A 24,483-nucleotide genomic window follows, 5' to 3' on the forward strand; every position below is an offset into this window, starting at 1 on the left:
CATATTGGTATAGGCCTACAACGCACGGGTGCTCCTTACTGGCATTGTGTGTGATTGGTTAAAACATAAAGCGCTCATCTAAGAGATATTACCGTCTTCCGCTGAGGGAGAAGTTACGAAAAAGCGCATTATGATCGCTGTGTGTAGTTTTAATCAAACCATTCTGTTTGGAGTTTCTTAGTATACACTATCCTCCTTGCCACCATAAACATAAGTGGGATACTTTCTTTCATTTTTTTTCCTTTAACAGGTGCCAATATTTCGCCCTTATTTTCATCTCCTTTCTCTTTTTTTCTTTCTATCTCTCCATCTTACACTGATATACACACAACATTGCATGTATGCTAATATGCTCTCTCTCTCTCTTTCTATATAGTATCGTGCGTAGCCATATGCAATATCTTACTATCTGCTGTTACATCTATATAATTATGTAATACGTCAGAAAGTGATATATATATAGGGAGCCAGTCAGTTATAATTGCCATAATAACATGCCGATATTGCTCCCTTTCAAGCTTTCCCTTTCCCTCTTGTTTATGGAAATATCACGATGTGAAGTATAGGGTGTAATGTGTGGTGTATTTAACATCTTGTGCAACATACACGTTCAATTAAACATCATTTATAGAAGCCCCCGACCGACGTGCCCAAAAATAGATGCTCATTTTTCGTGTCTGCTGTTTTCCTATCTCTCTACGTCGTTTTCTTTCTTTCTTTCTTTCTTTCTTTCTTTCTTCTTCTTTCTTTCTTTCTTTCTTTCTTTCTTCTTCTTTCTTCTTCATCATCTTCTTCTTTCTTCTTCTTCTTCTTCTTCTTCTTCTTCTAGGACTTAAAGGGGATGGCTAGTAACTGATCAGTGGGAATCAGAGGGAATGCTGGGGGATGATTGTTCCAATCGTTGTGGGATTCATTTAAAAGTGGAAGTTATTTATATATCTATTGTTGTGTGAAAATTATTTGCCTCAGAATGGTCTCATATTCAAGTAATGTGCAGTTCAATGTTAGCGATCTCCCCGTCATTGTACAGGCATGCTGACCTGGAAGCATTAAACTGCACATTACTTGAATGAGACCATTCTGAAGCAAATAATTTTCACCCAATTCTATAATAATGTACTCTTAAATGAATCCCACAAGGATTGGAACAATCATCCCCCAGCATTCCCTCTGATTCCCACTGATCAGTTATTAGCCATCCCCTTTAAGTCAGAAACGTACTATGAAGAATCGTCATCATAACATATCGCCTTTTAATCATAATTATTGTAATCAATGAAATTTTGTATTCATAGGACAACGGGAAGTCTGTATCGCTCAAGATTTCTTTTCTTTAAAAACAGTGACTCCATCATTTTGTAAATTTAGATTACACTTTCAAGAGAAAGGTCATCCCAGACTAGAAATATATCTAATCATCTATATATCTATCTCTACCTTTCTATCTGTCTATCTTTCTATCTATCTATCTATTTGTCTATCTGTCTGTCTATCTATTTATTTGTCTGTCTGTCTGTCTATATATCTGTCTATCATGCTATCTATCTATCTATCTGTCTATCCGTCTATCTATCTATCTATCAAAACTGTGGGCCCTATCAATCTATCTATCTATCTATCTATAATCATCTTCTGATTTCAACTTTACTCATATGTGCCGCAATTTATCATGCAATGTTCATATGTTACTAGTATTTGATTGTTCTATAAACTCGTGAAAGTGATATTATGCTAACATCGGCTATGATGATTGCTATACAATCGGGACACCTGACTGCTCGATCCGTTTCTGGAGGATATTACGCTGTTCACATTACTTATGCAATAACTTAGTTCAGGTTACCTGTGAATTCAAATTGCATAGTTCAAATTCAATGCAACATCACTAGCTGAAAATTATAAATATGCAATAAAAAGTATTCATTTTCGAAGGCGTGCGTGCTTTAAGGGGTAAAGCAATTTTTTACCACGTCGAGCTTTTTAGAGTTGGGTTTTTTCTTCTTCTCTTTCTTTCTTTTCTTTTTTTTTTTTTTTTTTTTGCAGCTGAACGCTGAGATTTTTCTTTCTTTACTTATTTCTTTGTAGCCTATTGTCACAAATAGCGCAAACTGTATCTATGTAATAACCCAAATTCTTTGGCGTGAATATCATGAAAATCATGCTAGGAAATCGTTATGAAACAGTAGACCTTTATCAGGGACCGCAGTTCCACCCCCCCCCCCCTTTACGTTGACATTTCACGAAAAAAAAAAAAAACGAACGCAAAAAAAAAATATGAAAAAAAAATCACGAAACAAATGACTTTGCAAGAGTTCCGTCCGGAGATTCTTCCCATCAAACAAGTCACAGTTTTCAAGTTCCCTTCTATCGATGGACTCGACATGAGATTTGCTCAAGGGCGTGGCCTCAGAACACTCGTATAAAATTGTTTTAATCAGAGTCCCGAAGTTCTAGAGCAGCGTCGTTAGGGGGTTAAACCAATTTTCTTTTCCTCTGTTTAGGAGGTTAATTCCTAGTTCCGTTTGATTCAAGACATGCACGCAGCGGCATTTGAAGCGCATCTGAATTACACCCATAGGTACACTACGATGTACTTTATTCAGCAGTGTATAATACACAAACTTGAATTAGAGGTTTACTTTGTGAAACCAAGAAATTACGAATAATATATTATCGACATTTATACTGATAACACACACACATAATTATGCACACGTTATGTTCGTTTTATCCGCAACTGATTTCGTTGGTGGCCTATATATGAGAGCGAATTAAAGCAAAATGTCGTTGTTGTGAAGGGGAAAGTTTCATTTTGCCACGCTAAACCAGTCAACAATGTGAAGAGCCCGCTTGAGGTGTTTACATTATTGTATAAACTTCGCCAACTTGTTGTCAATACGCTTTATTGACAGGGTATGATAGAAATATTAGTATAATCATGACATGATAATTATAATGATAATAATAGTGGAAACGGCAACAACAACAATGAGAATGGGCGCCACTATTTGCCAGTCATGGAGTTTGATGAAAGTAGGGTTAGCATGTGCTGTTAAAAAGACGAAGCTTATGAATATGAAACAATAGGAAAATTATATTTTTACAAAGAAAATTAAAAGAGTTGAATTCACTTTGGTGAACCAACAACAAAATAGATTAAGATAGCAATAGACCTTTCGGGTAATACTGTGGCAATCTATTATTAAAGGGTTTAGGTTTATTCGATTCTCAGTTACGCAGACCCTATTGTGAAAAGGTTGAAACATGTTATACGTGTAGCTGTAGGTGATGTCCTATCAATAATTTGCGGTATGGAACAGATAGAGCTAATCTCCGGTTTGATCAGCTACGATGAATGTTTCACATGGTCTTTTCCCTATACGATCTGCCGTGGTCGGATGGAGAGATTGACTTCTTACCATTAAATCACCGTCTTTAATCTAACAGAAACAAAGAAAGAACATGTAATTTCCACGTATTGACTATTGATTCGGTCTTTCACCAATCTGTTGTTAAGAATGGGGCCCTATAAAGCAGCCTCTGTCCCAATCTGTTCACATGTTATTAAACGAATCATAAAAAGTCGATATTCCATCTGCATGTGCATTGACCACCCCCCCCCCCAACTTCACCAGAGATGATAATACATAATATGAATAGCAACGCTCTTATTTAATCCCTTGTGAAAGTCCAGGCCATGCTCCGAAAATTCGGATAAGAATTAAACGCTGACTGTGCGAATGTATTATTGTCAATCTGTGAACGATAATCATAAATTATGGTATTAAGTTGAACGAGTTTTCTCTCCTTGGATACCAAAAATCAAAACATTCATCCATTCATTCATTCATTCATTCATTCATTCATTCATTCATTCATTCATTCATTCATTCATTCATTCATTCATTCATTCATTCATTTTATCACATTTACACCAACTGTCTTTATGGAAAATTATATTTACATAACGTGTGTACACTATTTATTCAGAGTATTGCATGCATGAATTCAGACAACTAGTGAGACACCGGGTTCGTCACACTGACTGCTTGGTCAGTGTCGTAAGTAGTCCTGGGGCCGTTTCATAAAGCTGTTCGTAAAGTTACGAACGACTTACGAGCGACTGGTGATCAGTTCTGATGTGCTATACTTATCAGAATTTCCATAATTCAGCACAAGAACTGATCACCAGTTGCTCGTAGGTCGTTCGTAACTTTACGAACAGCTTTATGAAACACCCCCCTGGCCGTAACTAGAGCGGGTTTGGCCGGAACGCGCGCACGCCATCTACGATGAATATAAGCACAGTCAACAAAGACCGAGGCTTTTATAATTCGGAGGCGGGACTTCGAAGCTTGGTGGGCCTATATTCGTGGTTTCCGGTGTCAGGAAACTTGCATTTGAAAACAGGAATGCCGCTCTTTATTCTCAATTAGACTTCCGTAAGAGAGTGATGAATGCATTGTTCACTCCTTACACTAAACTAACTTTGTACTCGAACATTTGAGCCCCACCAGCACACGGCTTATTCTTTGCTCACATACAACAAAGTATAAAAAAAAATATTGTACAGATAATGGTGCTCGTGAAAATGTTTTCTCTGTCCCCTGGGTCCGTTCCTTCTCCTTCTCTTTGACCTTCGGTGTGTAACACTGTCATTTTGTTCTTTCTTTCTGCACAAAACTATTACTTCTTTTGCTCATAAGTGAACAATTACTTTTCCCTTCCCTATTTTTCCTTTTTCTCTTTGCCTGATCAAGTGCACAGTGTTTGTTTGTATGTATATTGTACTTTTTCTTCACCATATCACATATCCCATTACCATCCTGGTACACACGGTTCAACGAATTGTGTCTGTGCCCTAAATTTTATCTCATTGTTTGTATGTTCTCTATACTTCAAAACAAGTATGTTGTACTATCTATATCAATGTATTTTGATATAACCTGCAACAAAATTACTAAAATATGTTATAAAAAGCTTCCATTGTGAATAGACAAATTTGGATTAATATTTATTGGTACAGTATTGTTTTTCGAATAATGTTCTCTTTTCGTTGCTATTATTTACTTTTGGTCACCATTGCAAATATGCATTGCTATCATTCATACCCCAGTCACCAACTTAATATTCATTCACACACTCATTTACACTTCTTCATGTACAGTATGTTATACCTTCATTTTTTTTTTTCAAACACACACAATAGAAACATACTATTGTAAGAGCAGTTCATACAAAATATTCACATTTAATCAAATGAACAAGGTGTCTATCAAACAAATTATTTTTATAGTCAGAAAGGGGGTAAGCTTGGATGGTATTTAAAGGCACAGTGCAGGATATACACAATTCACATGATTAAAACAAACATACAAAGAAATGGTTGTGATCTCTAAAACGGCAAAGGGGGTCAATGACTGTCGGAATCCATTCCATTTGCAAATGGGCCAGCTTTCACCCACAAGATTCCCAGAGTTGAGCACGTCATGTTTTTTTTTTTTTGCACAAGTACACACTACATCGTAACATTCTGATTCTCTCTGCTCAGTTCAGGTGAGCTGAATTCACAATCATACAGCCTTCTGATGGGTCAGTAGCCTCCCCCAAATGTTAAACTTAATTCGTTCTCAAAACTATGACATTGTTTTGTTTTATTTTGAAGAGCTGAATTAGGTAAGGTAAAAAAGAAAATGATAAATGGTCTGAAATTGGTCTTAGAAGCTCTGTGTTCAAATAGGGGAAAATGTGGTGCTTTATACTTTTCACTCACGACGGTCGTGTCAGTTACGTGACTGACTCCACGACAAAAGCATGTTGAACTTGGCAGCTAATATGCAATGTGAGGTAAGGTGGCTGTAAGCATCAAATAGCAATCAAATACTCTCACAATCAGCAAACAGTACAACATACACAGCCCTGCAGATCTTTGCTCGATAAGACCGCCAAATGCAGCTTAGTCCTGACTAAGCCAATTTCTACATAACCTGCCCACTAATGCTGCAGCATATCATGAAAAGAGGTATAAAAAAAAGTCACAAAACTTCTGGATGCTAAATGCTTGGAACTATTAAGAGAGAGTCTCCCATAAATAGTGCAGGTGCTCAACTGATGTTGTTTTCTTTTTGTTTGTTTGTTTTCCTAGGAATACCCAGACTGATGAATGAGATCACAACACTTTCAAGTTTATCAGTCACTCTCTAGAATAAGTCTCTGGTAACCATGGAGATATATTGTACACGTACATCACAGAGAATACATCCGACCGCCGCGGGAAATTTGATCAACAATATCAGCAGTAAGCCCTTTCTTCTGTTGAAGAACACAATATTTTAACTGAACACATACTTGTACATATTTGTACAGAGAAGATTCATTTAACAACCTCATGTGAGATGGACCATGTGGATTGGGAAGTTCTGGCATCTTGCTCAGACGAGTGGCAGCAGGTTTTTCAATGGGAACTGCCGAATCAGGTTCTGTCAATTTATACTATTGTGGTATATACTTACGAAAGGTTGGTAAAGGCAGATTGGTAGTAAATCTTACTTTTAATTAAATTGACTTTAGGAAGGTACCATATTTGGTGGCTATTTTCTGGCCCGTGTTAAGACCCTCCCTCGACTGAATCTGAAATGTGAAAGGCAGGCTAGTCTCTCGGCAAAAATGAGAAAAAAAAAAAAATAATCATGATGAGATAAACATATGAAATACACAGATATGAAGATTTTCCTAGTATCATTAGGGCAACTTTCTCTCATGCCAATGCATGTACACCGTATGATTACATTTTAGGTAGGTATAATCCTTTTTCTCCAAAAAATACTAGCAGTATTATTCAAACATATTCATAATAATAGCAACACAAGATGCAAATATCGGAAGTAATGTTGGTATGGTTCTCATGTATGCTTCCAAATGACAGAGAAAACCTTAACTCACCCAGTCCCATGTATGCTATTTCATGTATGTAAAATCTCCTCCCACCCCCCCCCCCCCCCAACACAAATGTATTAAACAGATGAAAAAGCATGCATGTATAATGCTACTTTGAGCACATTTATGGTTGCACCAGGTATGGCTAATATCATTCTTCCTGGGACACAACTCCATACTGTTTGACCATAAAATGATGATAAAAAAGAAAGAGAGAGATATACAACAGAATTATGATTATGGTACTCATATATTACAATCGCAGTTTTGTATTCCTACTTCTCTAGTGCACAGCACTATACCACCTGCTTCCCATCCTACCGTACCAAGCAGCGGTGCTGCACAACTGTGTCTTTACCAATGGTTTGAATGAACTGCGGAGTAAGGTACATGAAAAAGTTCATTCTCATGTTGATGTAGTCAACAAAACAATCCCTGAAACACATACTTAATGATTGCACTCAAGCAGTGGCCACGTACAATACCCTATTAAGACTACATTGCCTGCACTTTTATGTAGGATGCACCCTTTTTCTTTCTTTCTTTCTTTCTTTCTTTCATTCTTTCTTTCTTTATCTACAATATAATTTCTGTTCACACATGGTATCACAAAGCGATTCCAATGTGACTGGTGTTTCCCGTGTCGTGCTTTGCATTATGTGTGCTCGGTCTTTGAACAAGTATTTTCACAATGATAGTCTTTTACCAAGCCACTGTATTGTATTTCTTATTTATCAAATTGTATTTTCTTACCTGTTTCAGTTTAGCAAAAATGAAAGTAAAAATAGGGGGAAAATACAATGAAAACTTGACGAACAGAGGACCATGAGGGTAGATTTTTTTTTTTTTTTTTGAAGTATTTTGCTACATCAGTGACCACAAACAAATAAATGACAAAGGAATTTATGTCAAAACAACCAAGGAAGACAGTTTGCTTCATCAGGTATTTTGCTGTATCAGATTTTTTCATAACAATTTTCCAAGAAATCATGAAAGTTACCACTGCCTGTTTGATACGAAATGAACTCACACCCTATCCTCTGTTATGTCCCTTTACCTCAGAATAGAAGCACAAAGCCCATACAGAGATCCTATGGGAGGACAAAGTTATATCACATCTGAAGAAGTTTGTGCCAACAGCAAAATTTGGGGCACGTTGTGAGACTTTATATTAATATTGACACTGCCACGAGGTAATACACAAAGACACCAATTACACTTAAAATCTGACAAAACAACATGAAGCCCACGTACAGGGAATGCAGCTGTGTATGAAAAACCAACACACATCCACGCATTCCCACCAAACAGCTGCATGTTTGTCTCTAAATTTCTTGCCAATCTTGTTTTAACCATTCCTGTTCATGGCCCCCAGAACTGGTACATACTGTTATAGTTTTCTTTTTCCATAATGGAAGAATCAAAACACAGAGATATCAATATACTGTACACTTCTTTAAAAACTGACAATTATATCTAGAAATGGTAGCCTTCATTTGCACAAAAAAAAAGAAGATGAAAAAAAGGCGAACAAATACAAAAACGTGGACGGCTTCTTTTACAGAAACATATCATATTTTGGGGACTCTCGATGTACACACACTGCAATATTTGGGCTCATACTTAATACCGCCACATTACAGAAATTCTACAACACACTTCCATGCAGGAGGAAACCACTAGCAGCTCTGAAATACAATGAGAGTAAAAAGGCATCAAGGAAGGCTTCACTTGTTGCTGTTTCCTCACAATGTAGTCCAAAAGCTGTTATTTTTGCGTACGGATATTTTCACACGCGAGGAGGTCACAAACTTTTTCACCGGATGTTGTTTTTGCAAATTTGACACTAAAAATCTCATAAGTGTACTAATGCCTGTCCTTTTGCAACATTTTCTCGCATTGTAAATTTGCGGCCAAACAGTGATTCGCAAATTTAGCTGAAATCACTGCCTCATGAAAAATAGTAGCTTTTGCAGTATTCAGAGCACCGTCTTGGGATTATATGGAAGATTGTATTTTCCAGTGCAGAAATCCTCTTTCGAATAAGACCATGGAGATGATGACACTAATGATGATGATGTTGTTGGGGTGTTTGCAAATGAGGGCTACCACAATCAAACTTCCTTCTATCAATACAAAAAAAAAAAAAAAAAAATGAAAATAATAATTAGGGTGTGGCCAGTCTCATTTCTCCACTGCTAGGAGCACGGTATGCTGCCCTCCGGCATCAACTTTGATGGCTTTCCTCATCTCCAGCTGTTTGCTGGCGATCTTCGTTGGCACGTACAGGTCCTCATCTTCATCACCGTTGCCTAGCTGCAGGTTGCTGCCCATACCACAGGCATACACGTCACCTGGAAAAGGGGATTTGGGGATGGATAATATTCAGTGATTATGTCTATCAATGTCTCTTAAAGGACAAGTTCACCTTCATAAACATAAGCAGGGCTCGACACTAACGGTGGCCCGGTGGCCCGGGGCCACCAAAAATGAAAGTCGGGCCACCAAATTTTAAAAAAGGGCAAATTTGGTGGCCCGCCTCGGGCCACCAAAATTTTTTGAAAAGTATGTCAATAAATTCGTAACTTTTTGCGCCGGAAATTAGCAGTTAAATTTGTGTAAAGGATGGATAAAAAGGACTTAATGAGTGCCTGAGAGTGAGTGTTGCAAGTTTGTTGAAGTTTATTCATGAGTAGATATGTCAAACTTCTAATTCTTACTATCATAAAACTTAAATATTTGACTCATTTAAAAAAAGGACTTTTAATGTTTTTTATTGTTTTTTTCGGGCCACGAAATTTTTCTCTCAGGCCACCAAAAATTTGAAATTTAGGATTTTAGTGGCCCCATCGGGCCACCAAACAAAAAAGTTAGTGTCGAGCCATGACATAAGGACTGAGAGAATGCAGCAATATTAGTAGAACACATCAGTGAAAGTTTGAGGAAAATTGGACAATCGATGCAAAAGTTATGAATTTTTAAAATTGTTGTGTTGGAACCGCTGGATGAGGAGACTACTAAGGCTCATGATGTAATATGAGTACAACAGTATAAAGAAAATGTAAAGAAAATTCAACATATTTTCACTTTTTTCGCATAATAAAAGAGCACTTGACTTGCCTCTTTCTAAAGGCAAGTGGAATAATATTACCCATAACATACGTCAGTAACGAGTCAAGTGAATGTGTGCTTTTTTCAAAAGATGAAATCTTGTGAAATTCTCTTTATATTTTCCTTATATTGTTGTACGCATGTGACATCATACACTGCAGTAGTCTTCTCATCCAGCTGTGACTGCACAAAAACTTCAAAAATTCATAACTTTTGAACGGATTGTCCGATTTTCCTCAAACTTTCAAAGATGTGTTCTACGAATATTGCTACATTCTCTCAATCCTTATGTTAATGAAGGTGAACTTGTCCTTTAACTGTTGCACTTGTGTGCTCTCTGAAGGTACAATGACATGTTCGTGGTACAGATGGAAAGTAAGAATCACATCCCGTTTCTAACTGTGATTCATCAACCTGCCATACAGCATTCATATCCACACTTTGAACTAATCAATGTGTGATAAATTCAATGTTTACAAGATTCATGATGAGCTAAGGTTCTATCTCTTCGTTTTATTTTGCTTGATTACTTCTGTTTTATTCCCATAGTGCATTACAGCCAGCTCCAGTACCTTCACTATGCACACTGGGACTGATGTAATCATCATTTACATTGGGATAATCTGCACCAACAAATTAATGATGAACAAAAACAAAAAATTGCAAAAATAATAATAATATGAATTTATATTGCGCTAAATCCACTCTGTAGAGTGCTCAAAGCGCAAACATACTATTACTACCCCAGTCTCTGGATACATTATTTCCTGCCAGCACTGACAATGCTCATTCTCCACTCACAGGGGAGCATTCCAGCCAGTCGCCATTTTACAGGCGCGCACATGCTGATCAACCAACATAAACATTCTCATCCTAAAGGGTACCCATTTATACTCCTGGGTGGAGAGCAGCAATGCGGATAAATTGCCTTGCTGAAGGGCGAACATGTCCGACTTTGAGGGGCTCAAACTCATGAACCTGAATCACGCTCACGCGATTCAGAAACGTGCGTTCTTACTGTTCTTACTACTAAATAAGAAAGTAAAAAAACAAACAAAAAACAATTGTTTCTGAGTGGCAACTGCCACATTTCCTCAACAACCCCCCCCCCCCCCCAACTTTTCACACTCTTAACTTTGATCAATTCATCCAGCAGTGATCCCCAAAATATGACAAGGTTGCAGTAGCTGGCATGTAGGGAAAGACATCCGTTAGGACAACGCCCACGTACAAAAACCCGTTATGGTGACCGAGCCTTCTCTTCCATTGCTCCCACTCTTTGGAATAAACTCCCTCTGTATATTCAGAATGCCTCATATGTCGAATCATTTAAAATTCTTCTTAAAACTCACCTGTTTAATCAGTTGTAAATTTATTTATTTATTTAATTTTTCTCCTGCAGGCGCACACAGTTATCAATTATTGTATCATTGTATCACATGTATTTTTCTTTTCTTTTCTTTTCTTTCTTCTTCTTTTGTTACTGTTAACGCTGATTTTGTTAATGTTATTGTGTTTTCTAATCTATTTGTATGAGTAGCAAAGTGCACTTAGAAACGTCAGTATGAAGCGCCATATAAATGTAATTATCATTATTATTATTATTATTAAGAAGGTCCCACACACCTGCATCGAAGCCATACACCCCTCCCCTCCCCCCCCCCAAAAAAAAACCCAACAAACACAGTAGTCCCACATACCCGTATCTGTGCAGGCTAAGGTGACACTTGCTCCACACCCAATGTCGACAAACTTCTCCAGCTTTACTGCAGACATGAGTGCAGGTGAATGTGACTCTTCGCACTCCTTCCCCAGACCAAGGCGCCCATAGTTGGTGTTTCCTAGGGCATGCATGTGACCTGTCATGTGATAAGTAGAGGAAAAGCAAAATGTGGGTGAAATACAAAAACCATCAGGTGATCAAAAGATGTGTCAAAAACAGGGGCACATCTACTCCTTCTGGGGACTTTAATCAAGGACCTCAGAACCTCATGACTGATAGTCTGTGGTCTTCTCCACTGAGCTAAAGCAACTTCTGGAAAAAAAACCAAAACAACAGCAGGTAACAGAGGACAATACTTAGAATACCTTCCCTGCTGTCATCCATTCAATGCCATCAGCCAGAAGTTTTGCTAAGTTTTGCCATTGTGGTCAAAAATACAGTACACAGTGCAGAGGGAAGTGGCAATGCCATTTTCATGGCTTGCCTTTGGTCAGAAAGTGATAATGTCAGTGTATAATCAGTGTATTTGAAATCATTGCTAACCTTGGATGTTAGGAGGAACATACTGCTAAATAAGGAAACGAATGAAAAAAAAAAAAATGTCTGCAGTATTTTTCATATCATTTGTCCCTTTATACTGACCTTCCTTGTCCAAAAGAACCGTGTGATGTTGTCCTCCCGCAATGGACTCAACTTGGACGTCGCTGAAAGACAAGATGGGCTGGGGGGTGAACCAGGATTTTACATCCTCCAAACCTGCGGAAACAACATTTCAATATCAAGCAAGTATTATCATGCTGTCTCTTCTAGTAGAGGCAGAACACTCTGTCCCTTGAAAACATAGATATTTGGTAAAAGGACATACAATGTACAGCAATAAAACTGTAGATTTTAAAAGATTTGAGGATTTTTGAAACAAGAAAATCATCAGATAATAAAATTTGAAGTGCATCGAACATTCTACAAGAGAACTGACTGCCATCCTAAGATTAGTTACTTCTACAGTCATGGAAAATTGCAAAACTTAAAGGCAAACTTTCTCTGTTTGTTGTTGTTGTTGTTGTTGTCTGATTAAGATATACATACAAGTAGGCCCTTTAGCGAAATCACGTCCATGATCTGTATGTCAGACATATGAAATGGATGCCCCCATAAAACTTGATGTCCTCTCTTGTTTTATGTCAATGATGTCATAGTTTGTTTTAGAGTAAACTGGGCATTCATGATGTGCCAAGGTTGGTCAACAAAAGATTTAAGCCTTCTAGAACCACGCAATACCCAACAGAGATTTTGGTATCATAGCTGACAGCGGTAATTATTTTTTTATAAAGGGGAAGTTTCCCCAAACAAACATGTGCATAAATAAAGTAAATGCAGCCATATTAGCACCCGGATAACACAATTACACTGTTAGTATTGTAGTCTTGTCATCCAGTGATGGTGGCACCAATCCTTCAGAAATTCATAACTTTTGATCGGGTTGTCCAATTTTCCTCACACTTTCACTGATGTGTTCTACTACTTTTACTGCATTCATTCAATCCAAGTGTATATTCGGGAAAACTTCCCTTTTAAATAGTCCCAGACATACCTAGATGGTGATAGTTGTTGAGTCCCCAGCCGTAGTATCCCCCTCCCTGTACCCTGGCAAAGGTGCAGTAGTTGGAACACCAGATTCCGTCGAAGAGGACTTTTCCTTTACCCCTCACCCTCTTGCAGTAGACGACAGAAGGTTCTAGAAGAATACCTGTACAGTAGCATGGGGGAATTAAACAGACATCGTGTGGTGGTCATCTTCGCAAGTCACATTTCAACAGTACAGAACTCTCAAGTGTGCTTTGCTCAAGGTGTGATTATATTCTCATACCATTTCACAACTAGAAAAGCACTCTGAGAGCGCAGACCTCCACCATGCAGCTACTTTCCACCACGATCTTGCTCTTCCACAGAGATCAGTGATTTCCACCCACTGAAAAATCGCCCGATTTTTCCCAATATAGAAGCCTTTGTTACGTCATAAACCCTCAGCTGCGCAGCACACCTCGCCCTAGCAGAAACTAGAGCACACACTTTAGTGCGCGCATGCAAACCGCAATACGCGCAGCCTGAATTCCCAAGTTCACTGACCCTATCTGTCAAAATATCAAAAATCCTTCAAAAATTCCCCCAAAATTCTCGGATCACTACCAAATTTTAATCATCTGTTACTTGTATCATTCTAAACCTTTCCTGCAAGTTTCATCCAAATCCGTTCACTACTTTTTGAGTTATTTTGCACACGGCCAAACTAACTAACTAACTAACTAACAAACCAACCAACAAACAAACAAACCAATGGTAACAAAAACATAACCTCCTCCCTTGGCTGAGGTAATAATGCATTAAAAGCCCATTTGGATGGGACTGTAAAACCAGAAATTAAATTTTTGCGAATGGGAATGGACGGCCTTTTAGGCAACATGTAATTTTCACAAATTGCCACTGCCATTTAAGGCTTATAGTGTAGACTAGAACTTTCATGCACATTTTAATTTTGCAAATTTTGGCTCCTTGCGAAAATTTTGTGTACGAAATATCTGGTTTCCCAATGCTTTGTACAGAAAAAAAAAAATGAAGAGAGATTATAAATCAATAGCACAGCTTCAAACAGGCAGCAGATAAAACATGTAAACAAGAATCTACACAAGAATAATCATTGGGACCTATCACTAGATTCAAAGTTTCCTCAGACAGAAAAAAAGGCCAAGGCAATGTTTTTGCAAGCTTTCATGTATTTTCCAAATTGGTGCAAGTAAATTAAAGTGACGTTATCTTTTTCTGTCTTCCCATAATGTTTTCTTCATTCTAGTCCTCGGTATAATACCATTTATGAGAAATGCACAACAGGGAAAATATAAGTGTTTTTTTTTTCACATATTTTAATATTCCTATACAGTTCCATCAGCAAAGCTGGCACTTTTTTTTTTCTTAATTACGCTATCACAATGTTCAAGGGGTTATTTTGATGTGAAAGAGAAGTTCTGTCTACTGAGAGAATGCTATTCTGCACTCAAGCAGTAACAAGGAGTGAGAATTCTGACCCCAGGAATTGGAATAGCTCCCAACTCACCAACGCCTTTCCTGCCTCCTCGTATCGAGAAGCATTCCGCTATCCTCCCCAGCTGACCCTGCTCCCCGCAACCCATGGTGTAGATCTCCCCTTTACTGGTCAGCATGCACAGGTGGTCATTGCCGGACGCTATCTGGACGACGGTCTCCTCAAGGGGCACGAGGTACGGCGACTTCTTCAGTCCCTCCACTGTAAGGCCTATAGGACCATTGCCATCCTGTGAAAGACGGTTCATCAATGGAATAGATGTACACATGGAACTGACAAAATCTCACAGCTTAGTTCTTATTACCCTTGCCAGGAAGGAGGAGGTTAAGGGATCATCAGCTTTAGTATGCCTGTTTGGAAAATAAACTCAGAAATTGTTGTAAAGGATTTGAATGAAACTTGCAGGAAAAGTTGATAATGACACAAGGAACAGATGATCAAATTTTGGTAGTGATCTGGGAACTTTCATGGATTTTTGAAGGATTCTTGTTATTTTGGCGTATAAGCTCAATGAACTTGGGAGTTCTAGCTGTGCGTACTGGAGGTTTACATATATGCGCACTAAAGCGTGTGCTCTGATGACATAAACAAAAGGCCTCTACATTGGGAAACTGCATGCGTGTTTTTGGTGAAAATGAGTTGCTAAATTAGTTGAGGTCTGTGTTCTTCTAGTTGATTTTAATAGTGAACAGAGTTAAAGGCCCATTAGCATGGAGAGACTATGCTGGCTTGATTGAATTAATCTTCATTTGCTGTCCACCAGGGTAAATGTGAAGAATGCATCTCGTGCAGGCCTGCTAGAACAGAAATGCTCTTCAGGTAATATGTGCAGTGAATCCTCAGTTGATATTCTTTGAGTGCTGCGTGTAAAGCTGAACACAATTTGTTGCAGGGACTGCTGAATATATCCGAGTCGCTCCAACCTTTGCAATACACAGTCTCCCCAAACTACTGCTTCAAACTTTAACACAAACAAACAGAACAACATAACAGTACATTTTTGTTGAAACCTGACAATGAATAAGTTACGAAATTCTATAGTTATGCATATTTTTCTTCTATTCTTTTAGCATTTTTTGCAACATGTTATTATAACAGATAACACAGACATCTTTCACAATAACATACAGCCCCCCCCCCCCCTTCCCCTTGCTGTTGCTATTTCACTCTTTTCCTTTCTTTATCCCTCTGTTGTTCCTTATCTTGTTTGATGTTGCCTCCCTATTCATCCTCTTCCCTCAATGGTTGCCCCCATGGTCCTCAGGATCATCACTGACCCTCCTCTGCCTTTTGTCTGTCCACCCTCCTGCTCTAATCCCCCTCCCTTGACCTGTTGGGCTCCTTGCCCATGACCTCCTACCCTTTCCTTTTGTTTTCTTTGTTCTGTGTCCCTAGCCTGTCCCTGACTGTTCTTGTTGTGTGAAGTCCTTATAATTATGTGATTGCTTTCCCTACCTGATTGTCATTTTGCCTCTGATGAAGATTCTGCTACAGGATTGAAAGCTCAGGCCCCTTTTGACTCCATTGGCTCGCCACTATTGGATAAGTAATTTTCAGCAGCTTTTTTTGCTACACTTAATAACATACTTAAACGAAGATGCGATGTGATGATGTGATGGCAACTTCATCTGCCTGCAAAGGAGCAGAGCTCACCCTAAATGTCCCCCAGGCGTAGACCTTGCCCTCCTCAGTCAGGGCTGCTGTGTGCGAGTCTCCTGCTGACACCTGCACGATCTTCGCGTCCAGTGAGACTAATCCCGCTGTGAACTCTGACCCCTCCTCGCTCGTGTCGCGACCCAGGGCTCCTTCGTCATTGCACCCAAATGTGTAGACCTAGGAATAGGATGGGCAAACAAGGCACATATTTTTGAAGACCTTTTCTAAATCAACCTGGAGATGATAAAAATAAAGTCTGCCATGTAAACTTTAATGCAAACTTTAGTGCATTCAATTAAAATGAACATTACAAATGAGGAAGAAATATATATCCCAGCATGATTTTAGTTGTGTGGAGGTTATTAAGGAGAGAAGAAACTATGTGTACCAGTTGTTGAACAACATACACTGCATAACGTTTGCTTCAGAAACAAGGAATAATATTTCATTCAAACAAAGACTTTACATTCTAACACAAATGGAAAAAAAAAATCTACATGTATGTCAGCTTCCAAGCTGCCCACCAGATGTTGTAATTCTCATTCTCATGTTTTCTCTTTTTAAGAACTGCAAGAGTAACACAAAAGATATTTCCCCACTTGCCCAAATGAAGAGCACTTTGGGCAAGTGCAGCCATCTTATATCACTTGCCCCGACAGAGCATTTTTGCTGCTCCGATCAAGTGGGCAAGAGGGCTTTTAACACCCAGTAAAAATTTGGTTTTGGCTCAAGTCGCCTTCCCTTACCATCCCGTCCTCCGAGATGGTGACGGTGTGCATGCCACCAGCCACAACATCCACCATGTGCTTGGAGTCGCCAATGCTGGGCAGCGCTGGCTTCTTCCTCTCCATGATGTCCTCTCCTAGACCGAGCTGACCCACGTCGCCCTGACCAAAGGTCAGAACGGTGCCTGGCTTTGACCGATGGGACCAGTGAGAGACTGAGAGCAAGACGGAAGAAAGTTAATATCATAACATGATCACAAATTAGTTGAATCAAGTAACTGGAAATAAACTCACTGTTTGCGACGTTTCGCCAATTATCAATTGGCTTCTTCGCGCGAATGAAGCTCCCGATGATGGAATGGCCCTTAAATAGTGCAAGATTGTGCAGAGCGCACTGGACCTTGTCCAGCCGCGAAAGACGGCTTGGGATTTTGCGAACGGCCCGGTTCCACGCGTGCGATAAATTGAAGCGGAGACCTCCTCTCTTGTTCAGTGTAGGTCTGCACAATCTCGCACTATTTAAGGGCCATTCCATCATCGGGAGCTTCATTCGCCCGAAGAAGCCAATTGATAATTGGCGAAACGTCGCAAACAGTGACTTTATTTCCAGTTACTTGATTCAACTAATTTGTGATCTTGTCCTTCGACTGGATTAATGAGAAGAATTTACATCAGTTTAATATCATAACACTCACTAAAGTCTGCACATTGTGAATAGATGTAATCTGTTTGGGGCACTTGAGCATTCTATTCAAAAATTGGTTTGGTTTTGGATATTTTGCCTGGCTCTTTTTTATTGACCATCATCGTACCCTTCAGATGTTTTTCTCGCAAAGTTGCTAAGCGTATTACCACTCTGCAATAATTTGATGGAGGGTAAAATCTTGATTTCATCTCAAAATTGTGCAAAAATTTGTATTCAGGTTGGTGGAAACATTGTGAGGCAACAACATCATCACCAAATTCTATTTGCATAACCGTATATAGTGTACCAATATGTTGTGAACATAGACCCCTACTTAGCATAACTTGGTTAAAACATCTACTACTTGGTCTGTACATACAATTGTAGGCCTATATACCTACACTGTAGCTTTTTATTCTTCTATGTTCAATTTCAATGAAAACCTCTACTGTTGAGATCGCTTGATCACGTTCAGTTTACTAAAGTAGACTTGTACATGGAGTGGCAGTTTTGAATGATGTAGCTCTGCTTACTTTTGACTTTTTTGGCAGGCACTTCATCTACATGATTCTCTGTTGCGGGTTTGGTGGCAGACTGCGTCTTTCTCTTTGGAGGCATTTTCGAAGACAGACCAAGAGGCGTTTGATCCAAAGCTGTTATTCACTTGTTTATCTGTAAACAGAAATGAGGACATCAAATCACAAACACACACACACACACTACAGAGTTACAATCTAGGGTCACCTAGACAGGTTTTCACCTTTTGCTTTGGCCTAAACAGTATGTGATACACAAGAAGTAAGAAGAGGGTAGACTGTATGATCATACTTCAACGAAGAAACAAGTTAGCATACAGTACCTATCGCCTATACTGCAGTGTCTACCAGTACATCGCAGTAGAATCTAGTCAGTGGGGCGATAGTGTACTTTCGCACCTGTTTGTCAAATGATCTCCAAACATGCACAAACACACCCTTGTTACCTAAAATACTTGCATCTGCGTCTCCAAAGTCAAATAAACGCTAAGTTTTAACGCTTTTAGTATTTACAAGGGTCAGAAAATCATTGGAACATTTGATCGCTTAAAATACTGCTCTGTACACAAGCACAGTACGAGTATGTTCAGCGCATGCTAAGGTCGATCATTAGGTCTGAATGTAGTGACACAGCGGCTTTTTCTATGGTGTTGCTGAAAAGCTAAAATTTGTTTTTTTTTCTTTTCCTCGGCAAAGTCTTGCGTTAGCGGTTGAGGCTTCAAAGAGGTTGAGCGCGTGTGCAAGTGTGTGCTGCCACTTCTATATCTTTCTATCTTTTTTCTGTCATTTTCATGTAGAATCCATACCGGTACCTAGATTTCCCTTTCCTTCCTATCATTCATTTCTTTGTGGTTTTCCTCTTGTCTAACTTTCCCAATTTCCTATTTAACTGTACTTTCTGCCTTAACTGTTCTTTGTTTCCTTCATGGGTTGTTTTTCCCCCAGGACTTTCTATCTTCTCCAACATCTTTTTTTTTTTTTTTTATGCGTCATTCTAATGAATCCTTTTCTTCATTTCCTTTTCGTATAATTCTTTCTTTCCTTCCCAATTATCTTTGCTTTCATCAAGTTTTGATTCATCTCTCATTATTCTCCGTAGTAGATACAATGTACATTGTACATGTATATTTTTCTCTTTGCTTTCCTCTTTTCTTTTCAAACATATCCCTCCCTTGCTTTCCTTTATAATGCAAGTTTCTTTTCTTTCTTTCCTTTCATTATCTTTTAGTGAACTATTTTGTCAACCTTTTGTCTCACTTTTTCCAGATTTTTAAAATACCTTTCTTTCATTTCCTTTTCCCCCCTTTTCCAAACTTTTGGGTGCGTTCGAGCGCTCTAAAGCGAACCAGAGCGAACTGAAGCAAAGCGTACCATACCGAACTGTGCCAGTTTTGGAGCGTTCGAGCGCTCTGTGGAGAAAGCGTACCTCACAAGTTATTTTTAGAAAAGGTCACGCTTGTTTGTCAAGAATGTCATCCACCTGGCTCTTTACTACTTACAGCTGTCCGGAACAAAGAGAATGATGTCTTTGCATTGTGACGTATGCGCATGATACGCGCATGCTTTACATCAAACTTTTTTGGTACGCTTTTGGTACGCTTTTGGTGCACATCGGGAAGTGGTCCACTTTTGGCTCGGTATAGTACGGTACGGTACACTTTAGGAGCATTCAAGCGCTCCTCTGGTGCGGGTATGGTTTGCTTTTAAGAGAGCGCCCGAACGTACCCTAGTTTTAAGGCTTTAGATATTCTTTCACCCTTGTCCTATAACCATGTTTTTCACAATCTTTTTTCATGCACACACATACACACCCTCACACATACGCATGTGCGCACGTGCGCACACACACATACACACAATACAAACAACCCCAATCCTCAATTGTTTGACCGCGACTCGGTACAAATCTACAAGCTGAGAGAAAGGTGGAAAAAGTATTGCTCTGACTGATCGCTCTACTGCTCTAGGTCTACATTCAGATCAATCCCGGCACTCGCTTCTGCTGCCGTGAACGTTTTGACTTTTGGACACCGTTCTGCACTTTCTGCTCTCGTGCAACACAGGTCATCGGTCACAGTTAGCGCAGAGCGAACTAACTACAATCGACATAGTCCGACAAGTGTAAAAGTGTCAAAATGGTGAAAAATTCCTTTTCTACTGACGTTGCGCCTGCTTTGTGGCACTGGAACTAACGTTAGTGTACATGGTATGGTACACGCACACGTGTTACCACTCAAGTTTCTGTGTACTGTAAAAGCACGCAGCAGTACCGGTGCGAGAGCTACGCTACGGAACCGTACATGAAATTCAAAGACCCACTTCAAAGTCTAATTCACCATCACTTCGTAAGCTTTTCATATAATAAACATACCCTCGAGAAGCAAAAATTCAGCAAAGTTCACTCTGTGTTGCTGTTTCCCTCACATTACTGCATACGGCTAAAATAATCACGTAAATTACCGCTGTATTCTGCACTTCCTTACGGAATGTTGGCCTGGACTTCGTACGTGTTGAATTGTACGTGCAAAATTTTGCGTATGCCGCCTTGTACGAAGTATGGATCGCCAAACCAAGCCTGAGATCTACCTATGGCTCGCCATACAGGTCAAGTTAATTTTGATAAAAAGCGAATAACTTGGCCCTGTTGCATAACCACCCTTACCACTGGCCGGACTTACCGCTCCTTCCTAGCGGTAAGTCTTCAAATTAGCGGTAAATTTTATAATCCTTGATGCTGATTGGCTGTGACGCCTAATTTTGACGGTAGCTACCATTGAAATTCAATGGTATAAGTTTTATGCAAGGGGCCACTTTTCAGAAAAGTTGACTTGAGTGTAGTTGACTTGAGCCTATACTACTTTACGTAGTATTACAATTATATATGATACATGTACTAAGTACTATATTGATGCTTCATGGTGTTTGAAACGCCTGCAGCCTAAAAAAAAAAAAAAAATGTTTTAAGATTGTACCCATAAATCTAAGAGTTAATGCTGAATTAATGGGTAAATTCAAACCGCAATTACGTACACGCCTTTCAACAACCTCTCGAATATAAAAAAAAAAACAAACAAACATGCAAGACGATGGGAAAAATCCAAACAAATAAACAAAACTGAACAACCTTATAATCATCGTTCAGATATTATTGACCGTAATTTTCATCCGACATGATATGCACACGTTACAATATCAATGTTTGCCACAGTGGCTAAGATTTAACAACTCAGTGAAAAGACGTCCTTTTATCTCATACATCATAGAGAATGCATTTCAATTCAGCCATTTTTTTCTTCAATTCAATCCGGTAATTTATTTCCATCAACAACAACAAAAAAGTGATACACAGACTAGGGCCTACATTCGGCAAATTCATATTAAAAACTCTAAAGAAGTACTACAGTAGGCCACCTACACGTTATAACGAGTATGATGCAAACTTGTATACAATTATTATCAAATTACAAAATACGGCGTCAAAATGCTAAATAAATCGATGGAAAAGAGTGTTACTGAAAACCGGAGCTTGTGAGAAATGGATCACTTTCAACTATCATATGCCAAAAACTTATTATATAAGCAAAATGTATCGTTCTTGATCTATGGTACTACCGATGTAAATGCCACGCAGAAAAAGAGGAATGTTATGATAAAGTGTACAATGTCAAATTTTCACGGCATATTTGTAATTTTGACATTTTAAATATTTTATAGTGCTAGTTATCAAATTAATGACTTTGGTTGTATTTTCCCCTTTCTTGGACCACGAGTCCCCTTTTCTGGGTTTGAAAACCATTTATGTTAACTTCTAGGCCGTCGTTTCTATTTTAGAATCGATCTTTATGACTGAACTTTATCTTTCAAGCATTACAAAGCCTCGACAAAAAAAAAAAAAAAAAACCAAACAACAACAATGATCTTTATGTTGAAAATTCTCATTGCTTGGGTTGACATCAATATTATACTCTTGAAGAAAGAGTAACAATCAAACAAGCCAAACTCTAAGTCATGATTGAATCGGACCATAACAGCTATTAATGACACAGTTGCTGATTTTCATCGTTGCATAATTAGGCTCAAAGGGGCTGTACAGTTCTGGTTGAGGTGAGGATTTAGCTTTTAACGTTTTGCGAGATATTCAGAAACCACTCTATGAGATGTCAAAGAGAATAGAATTCTAAGGGGTATCAATAGTTTATTTGATGAAAATCAGTTTTGAAATGGCTGAGATATCCAAAAACAACGTGAAACAAAGAGATCCTAATAAAAGGCGTGGCCTGTCGCCTTTTATTATCATCACCTTTTTTTTTTTTTGGATATCTCGGCCATTTGAAAACCAATTTTCATCAAATAAACGTTGAATCCTTCTTAAAATTACATGCTCTTTCATATTTTCATAAGAGGTTTCTCATTATCTCACTTAGGAATGTTCAAAACATGAATCCCCACCTCAACCAGTATACTGTACAGTCCCTTTAAGGTTTTCACAAGCAGTATTCATACTTGGCAATGGTATCAATTAGCTAATGATGCCAGAGTCTCACAAACAAACAAACAAAACCAACAATTTGTATACCGTACATGTGAGCCTTGAAAATGATACACTATGTTTACAATCTGGTTGCGATGGCTCAACGAGGATGAATTTTCTTTTTTGATTCTTGAAGAGGAGACTTGTCTCTCTCTTTTTTTGTAAGACAATAATTATTATTTACAAAGAAGTTGATTATTTCGATTATTGTTGAACAGCATAATTATGAATGAGTATATTGGGAGTAAGTCCAACTGCAATGGTACAACAAATTAATGAATTATGATAATTATTACAGAAAATAGAACGTAGTCTATTGCACTACTGCGAGATTCGCGCCCTCTATTGTTAAGACCTGCTAACATTACTAGTATTTTTTTTTCCATTGTCCTCTCTCGCTGCTATTCTTTAAAAACTAAGTCGAGATCACACCGGCAACACTTCTTGAAGATTAACGATATGATGACACTTCGAGAAGTTTACTCTTCCGTTTGTACTGGCCCTCAAACTTCTCGATTTTTTTTTTTTTTTCAGTTTTCGATAAGTTCTCGACTTCTTGGTCAGAAGAGCGCATGCGCGACAAATTACAAAGCACAAACTTGAGCGCGCGCTTTATAGGTCGGAGGCGCCGCCCGCAAACAGGTGGTAGATTGGGACAAACTTTGTAAAGTTTCAGCTGCGAGGGTTCAGATTGCACAATAATTCAAGAATATTTGCACTGGGATTCTTTAAATTTCGCTAGTTTTAGGAAGAATTTGTTTCCCGAGATGTTTTGGAGAGGTATCTGCGGTCACACTGGCAAAACATCGTGAAGTTTCAATTACATTGTACTAAGTAGACCCAACTTCGTGAAGTGTTCCATCCACAATCAATGGCGGCCAAACTTGGGTCACTGGTGCTCATAGTCATGCGCAACATAGAAGAAAACGCGTCCCGTCTGATAGCTAATAATTGTGACGTAATAATGTACACGTATAACATCCCAATGATCGCGCTCTTCCTGGAGGGGCTCCGCCCGCAAACAGGTGGTGGATTAGTCACGTGACTAAAAAACTTCGCAAAGTTTGAGTTGCGCGCGTCCAGAGTGTGCAAACTTTGCTGCTCATGGGCTCGGGAAATTTGCCTAGTTTTGATATAAGAAGTTTAGATAATGCGAGAAGTTTCGAGAGAAGTTTTCGGAAAGTTTGTGGTCACACTGGCAAACCTTTTAAGAGAACTTAATAATCTTAACGTTTCAATATAAGCCTAATGCCATGATTAAATGTGACCCGATGAAGATTGCAACTGGTATAAGCTACTGAACGCAAGTAAAACTTTTCCTCCTATGACGCTAAACAAATCTAGCAATTTCCTCATTTTCGGGATACAAAATACATTAAAAGTAGGCCTATTGCTCCGACAGCATGATCAATGATTTCCTCACTGCAAAAAGTTAATTTTCTCTCCAAGATGACCGGATCAATTTTGTTTGTCTGTCACAAGG

At 38.7% G+C, this 24,483-nt stretch overlaps 1 protein-coding gene across 1 annotated transcript; it reads right to left on the reverse strand.

Moving 5' to 3' along the window:
• Positions 1-7,006: 7,006 nt before the first annotated feature.
• Positions 7,007-20,967, reverse strand: LOC140234534 (regulator of chromosome condensation-like). Its single transcript, XM_072314575.1, has 9 exons — positions 20,841-20,967; positions 18,467-18,605; positions 17,270-17,463; positions 16,521-16,700; positions 14,880-15,096; positions 13,362-13,517; positions 12,413-12,526; positions 11,748-11,906; positions 7,007-9,290 (listed from the first exon to the last, which is right to left on the reverse strand). Exons 2-9 carry the CDS (start codon positions 18,549-18,551, stop codon positions 9,121-9,123), a joined length of 1,275 nt encoding a protein of 424 aa, XP_072170676.1. The 5' UTR covers positions 18,552-18,605; positions 20,841-20,967; the 3' UTR covers positions 7,007-9,120.
• Between the last annotated feature and the right edge of the window lie 3,516 nt (positions 20,968-24,483).

The sequence above is a fragment of the Diadema setosum genome, chromosome 10 (genome assembly GCF_964275005.1).
Source record: "Diadema setosum chromosome 10, eeDiaSeto1, whole genome shotgun sequence".
Lineage (NCBI taxonomy): Eukaryota > Metazoa > Echinodermata > Echinoidea > Diadematoida > Diadematidae > Diadema > Diadema setosum.

Bases quoted from the DNA above. Each gene is read 5' to 3' on its own strand.
- LOC140234534 (XM_072314575.1), bottom strand. From the start codon at position 18,551: ATGCCTCCAAAGAGAAAGACGCAGTCTGCCACCAAACCCGCAACAGAG. The intron at 16,701-17,269 runs GTAAGGGAAGGC...TCCTATTCCTAG, and splicing joins CCATCTCGGAGGACGGGATG to GTCTACACATTTGGGTGCAA. The intron at 11,907-12,412 runs GTCAGTATAAAG...ATCACATGACAG, and splicing joins GGTTCTTTTGGACAAGGAAG to GTCACATGCATGCCCTAGGA.